At 26.8% G+C, this 5,970-nt stretch overlaps 1 protein-coding gene across 1 annotated transcript; it reads right to left on the bottom strand.

The window, feature by feature from the left end:
- Positions 1-1,022: 1,022 nt before the first annotated feature.
- Positions 1,023-3,656, bottom strand: LOC125853828 (ethylene-responsive transcription factor RAP2-3). Its single transcript, XM_049533580.1, has 2 exons — positions 3,376-3,656; positions 1,023-1,860 (listed from the first exon to the last, which is right to left on the bottom strand). The coding sequence occupies exons 1-2, from the start codon at positions 3,599-3,601 to the stop codon at positions 1,292-1,294; spliced, it is 795 nt and encodes a 264-aa protein (XP_049389537.1). The 5' UTR covers positions 3,602-3,656; the 3' UTR covers positions 1,023-1,291.
- Positions 3,657-5,970: the final 2,314 nt, after the last annotated feature.

The raw sequence follows: 5,970 nt of genomic DNA, 5'->3' as shown, positions 1-5,970 counted from the left end.
TGAACTCCTACCTCCTCCACTCTTTCTAACAACGTCCTTAAATAATGTAGCTAGTCACACTTTATTTTTAATTGATTCAGTTGTACTTAAACTGATAGTACATAAAAGTATAGAATTCATCATAAAATAGCAGCGTAGTTGCTTTTCTTATGTCTAGTACAATTATCAGTTTAAGTATGGATTATAAATAGACTTTAATAAGTTGTTAAGAGTTATAACATTGGTATTGAAAAAAGTCGAGGGTAAAAACTAGAATTTATATGTAACTTTTTGTACTTCTTGTAATATTTTTAATGATTTTGACAAAGAAGTGGGACATGATCTTTAATTAAGATTTGCTGAACTTATATAAATGTTTTTTTGTCATTGTTCGAATAAATTAATGCTTTTTAAAAAAATGCTCAAATTCATTTTCAAACCATTACAAGATTCCAACTCCTATTTCCATAATAGATGTTTCTAAAGAGGTTCAATGAACTAGCGTAGACAAGGACAATATTTTAATTTATTTCTAATTTTTTCCCTCACCTTTTTCTTTAAAGCCTTGTTACTTAAAATGGACCGAATAATTTTATATACACGTTACTTTCCTTTATCTTAATTTATGCGACACCGAAAATTTTTTGGAGACATGCCAATTTAATATAATTTTAGATATTTTGAATTATTTTAATTTATATTATTTTTTACGTAATTTTAAAATAATATATATTATTCCCTTTATTACAATTTATATGACACCGATAAAATTTCAATAACTAACCAAAATTTTCATATCTTTTGAATAGTTCAAATTGTTAACTATTATTATTTTTATATTACTTTTTTGCATCATTTTCAAGTAATATATGTTATTTCTTATGTCCCAATTTTTACGAATAAAATTTGTTAGTTAAATAAATTTTTTATTTATTTCAAATATTTTAAATCGTAATTTATAAAAAATTTATATAAGTTTCGAATTTATAAAAGACTAAAAAAGAGATACACAAACTAAAACAAAAATACAAAAATTCCATAAATACCATCAACTAGAGGTGTCAGCTATCTGGTAGTAATAAAGTACTCCATATATATATAGTTACAATACATGCACCAAATGACCAAACATTATAAGGTAAATCCAAAGATTTAGAAAGCATAAACAACACAAGACAACAAACATTGATAATATTACAATTGCATGCTAAGGCACGCAACTTATTATTATTATATCATATGTACTTTTTTCTCTATTACTACTACTACAGCCAAAAGCTAATAAACTAGTCACTCACCAAACAACTCAGGATCAATAGAACTGATGCTGAGTTGAAGCAAAATCCTCCATCAGAAAAACATTAAGAGGATCAGAATCGACGATCCCTGAAAACTGATCAGATGAATCTGCTGGCTCCAATTCCAGGAACGATTCCAAGTTGGAAATCTGTTCCTTGAGTTCATAATCATCACTAGCAACGGTCATTTCCATTGGGTAGTAGGGAGTTTGGCTCTGAACATCATATCCGAAGTTCATTAAAGGAGAATTGTTATCAGACATTATGTTAGAACTCTCAAGGAGTAGTGCTGGTGGAGGATCAGCAGCGACAGTGCTAGTGCACTGTCGCTTAGCAGGTGGTGATGGGGCGGGGAAGTTGAGTTTGGCCTTGTCACCACGAATGCGCTTAGCAGCCTCATCATAGGCTCTGGCAGCATCCTCTGCTGTGTTGAATGTACCAAGCCAAACACGGACACCCTTCTGAGGATCGCGAATCTCAGCAGCCCATTTTCCCCATGGTCTCTGCCTTATTCCTCTGTACTTGTTCTTTCTCAGCCTTGGTCCATTACTCTTCTCCTTCTCAACCTTCACAGTCTTATTACCTGTAAATCAAATACACAATTTTTTTAATATAAATGTACACAATTAGTACAACATTTATTAATTATAAATAAATAATTGATGGCTTTTCTTCATCACATTATTTGTACAATACTAACAGCTTCTGCTTTCATATACAAGTGGTGATTTAGTGGTTGACAAGAATTAAAGCAAAGTCTGTCATATCAATATAATGAATTAAGTGGCCCACGCGATTAATTGATGCTACTTTATTTATTTATTTTATGATTTTCCCTCATCAAGGATCAATTAATTTTAGGAACTTAAACTGATTAAATAATTTGTTTTGGATTAACATTTTAGATTTTTGAAGAAATCACATAAAATATTTATTATATTATAACTTACATTTTTCTCAAACCAAAATAACCAAAGAGTAATTTTCAAACATTTACATACCAAAGGAATATTAAAAACAATTAAAACGTAAGAGAACTGATTACTCTAAGGAAAGAGGGTTCCTTCTTTTTGCACAAAAGACAAATAAAATCTATTTCCATCAAATATTACTTCATGATTATTGATTATCTTTTTTTTTTATCGGTTATGACTTATGATAAGTTTAACCATGAAAATTGATTTGAAAACGACAAAAAGAAAATAGAATGATTGAAGCAGAACACATGTTCAAATAGACAAACGCAATTGATGGATAATACTCGTCATATATGGATTTAATTATTTTAAGAACATATATGAATATAGAAATTACATCATGGCCGCAACAATTTAGTTTTATTTTTACAAAAAAAAAAAATTGGAATAAGCTCTTGTATACATCCTGATGGCTGTTTAAACAAAAAAAAAAACATCCTGATGGCTGATGCAATAAAAAGATAGAATTAATATATACGTGTAGATAGATACAAATAATAAAAAGCCACAAAATTTGAAGGTATGTTCTATAAAATCATAGGTCACTTTAATTCGCAGACTGTCACGGCCTATAATTGTATTTATTCCCTCTTTATCACAATGATTTTTCAATTATTTTTTCTTTCTTTTATCACCTCCTGACATTTTTATCTGTTCACAATAATTTCAAACGTTTTTTTTTTTTCAAAAATAATAAAAAGTGTATTTTTCAAAAAACGTATAATTTTGGAAATAAGTAAAAAAAAAATCAAGCAAGGATGGCCAGAATGACCAGTAAATGGCCAAAATGTTTAATCATAAATATTAAAGATAAAACATAAAAAAAAATCTTATTATTTTATAAACAAGTAAAAGTAAATATTTTATTTCTAGCTCTATGAGTAAAAATTAAATCTAAATAAAATCTCTGGTAAAAAAAAAAAGACTTTTTACTATCTGACACTGAACTCTTTTTAAAAAGTTCGATCGGATTTACCAAAAAAAATTCAGTTGTAAAAAAACTGGAATATTATATTATTTCGTGCATTTCTATAGAGTACAGTTTATTTCATAAATTTAAAGGTAGTAATGTACAAAAAGCTAAATAAATCGTTAGATACATACATATATATGTGTATTACCTTTTTTGAGTTGATTAGATTTGCCGGAATCTGATTTCTTAGGCTTATCGACGGAGTGAGTCACCGGCGACTGAGCGGAATAAGGGTTTTCGACAGTTAAGGATGAGGAGGAAGAGGACCAGTAGTCGGAGATAGGGTCCAGCTCAGCCCACAGGTCACGAGCATAGAGTTTCCGGTAGAAGTTTCCGGCGGGCTCATAATCGGAGATTATGGCACCTCCACACATCTTTTGTTACTCTTAATTTTTTCCTTTTTTTTTTTGAGTGAAAGTAATTGAAAGAGACGATAAAATTGTGCTTGGGGTGAGTGTTAATTTATAGGAAAGGATATTTGCAGTGTAGTCCTTTAGTAATTCATTACTTTTAATCTTGTACCTCTTAGATAATTCATCTAGCATATACAACATAAAACTTCTTGAATTGTTCACTTATGGTACCTTTACATAAAATTCACGCAATTTCGACAATTGTTGTCCGTTAAAAGCACATTGGAATTAGCGCTTCCGTTACGAATATGTAGTTATATACTTCCTATCTTACTATTTTACTTATTCATATACGCTCTGTCACTATTTACTTATCATCTTTGACTTAATATATCTGTTAAAAAAATAATTGATATAGTAAGTTTACTATTTTACTCTTATTAATTGCTAAAAATTTTAAATTAATTTACTCATTAAAAGAGGTTTCATCTTTTTTAAAAATATTAACTTTCTAAATAAATTGAGGATATAATAGATAAAAAAATTATTTTTTTCTTAATTTGTCAAAAATAACAAGTGAAAAGGACCTAGGGAGCGCATATTGAGAAGATTGCTAGGAACTGAATTCCAATAATAATGATTAATTTATTTATTAAACGATTGATATTTACATTTCACAAATCGATTGCACGCATTATATTTACTTATCGAATTGAAATACTTTTTCCATTTAAAAAAAGTGAATTGTTGAATTTTTTTCATTTTTTTTTTTTTAAAAAAAGAAGTGAATTGCTCAAAGTTCAAGAAAATTACAAAAGAATTATAGAAAGTTTCTTCTATTTTTGTCGTTTATTTACATTTGCTAGGTGATTAAAGAGATTTAATTATTTATATTTATGAGTTTATTTGAAATTAATTATATTATTTTAAGTGTAGTTTGAAAATAACTAAAAGAGTAAAAATAAAAAATAATATTTAATTTATATCCAATTTTTTAATAAGAATATATTATCACAATAATTTACTTATTTTAAAACGAGGAATAATAATCAAAGCATCTCAATCTAGGCTCATACCGGTCTTGATAAGTATGCACCAAATTTGAACTATATAGCTCATAAAACAATATATATGCTGGTAGTGGTAGTAACCAATCAAGTTCATGAATTGAAGCTAGTTTTGGCTATATATTTAGAATTAGATTTTTGAATTTTTAAAAAAAAAAAATACTTATTTGACTATAGATTTTGAATAAAATTTTGAAAATTTGTTTTAAATATTTTTCAAGTTTTAAAAAATTGTCTTGATCAGTTTTTGAATTTTGGGACTTTCATTGACAATACTTAAATTTTTTTCAAATATATATCTAAGTATATATATTTTAAAATTATTTCTCAAGTTTCAATTTTAAAATGTATGACGAAATAAAAACTTAGAGACAAGACCAAATATACAGACAACCCCTTTAATTTATCCCCATTTTAAATATTGGCACTAAATGTTAACCTTATTCCATTTTTATGTATTATTTATACATAAAATATTATAATTATTATTATTATATTTATTTATACTCATCAATTGCAGTTTAACACTTTAAAGAGTGACAGAAATCTGTTAATATTTTAATAAAAAATCGATGCACATCGATCAATTTTGATTTCTCAATCAATTTGTTTGTTGATTCAAGAAAGAGTTTTAAAATTAAAATAGTTATTTATAGTTTCTGTATATATTTTATGAAAAAAACAATGGATGAAAGTACGAATTTTTTTTATTTTTTTTTAAATGTTGATAACCGAACGGAGCTCGTCGCATTTTAGTATTTTTATTAATAGTGTACCGAAGTTTGTTTTTCTTTTTACCTGTATTGAAGATAGGTTATTTTTATCCATTGTGAGCTAAGTTAATATAAATTTCTTTTTGGATATTTGGCTTAAATGCAGAAGACCAAGATGACATACAAAAAAATGAAATACATGACGTTATTTACTGAACAATTTACATTTAATAATACTTTTCGTGCTTAGATGATAGATGAAAAATAAAATAGAAAGATTAAAATAAAAATGAAATAAGGTTGATGAGTGTCAAAATAAAAATTGAAAGCAAAGTCTGTGTGAATTAATTTCTTTTAAGTGTTTTAAAGCATTTGTGTGTTTGGATAAATTAAAAAAAAAGTACTTATAACCATTTGATTTTAAGGTAAAATAGTAAAAGTAAGCTAAAATCATAACTTAAAAATTTTAATTTATTACTTTTGGCTTATAAATCAAAAGTCAAAAGTCAAACCATCTAAAAATGTGTTGTCTATATGTATTTGGCCTAAAGATTAAATATATTTGACTATTCAATGATCAAACTGAAAGTTTATGACAAAAATGTAGAGT

This window comes from Solanum stenotomum, chromosome 1 (assembly GCF_019186545.1).
Source record: "Solanum stenotomum isolate F172 chromosome 1, ASM1918654v1, whole genome shotgun sequence".
NCBI classification, from domain to species: domain Eukaryota; kingdom Viridiplantae; phylum Streptophyta; class Magnoliopsida; order Solanales; family Solanaceae; genus Solanum; species Solanum stenotomum.
This window is presented reverse-complemented; position numbering and strand designations above follow the sequence as displayed.

What these genes read in the sequence shown, in the direction of transcription:
- LOC125853828 (XM_049533580.1), bottom strand. Translation starts at nt 3,601, where the DNA reads ATGTGTGGAGGTGCCATAATCTCCGATTATGAGCCCGCCGGAAACTTC. An exon ending in ATCTAATCAACTCAAAAAAG is followed by an intron (nt 1,861 to 3,375) that starts GTAATACACATA and finishes TTTGATTTACAG; the next exon opens with GTAATAAGACTGTGAAGGTT.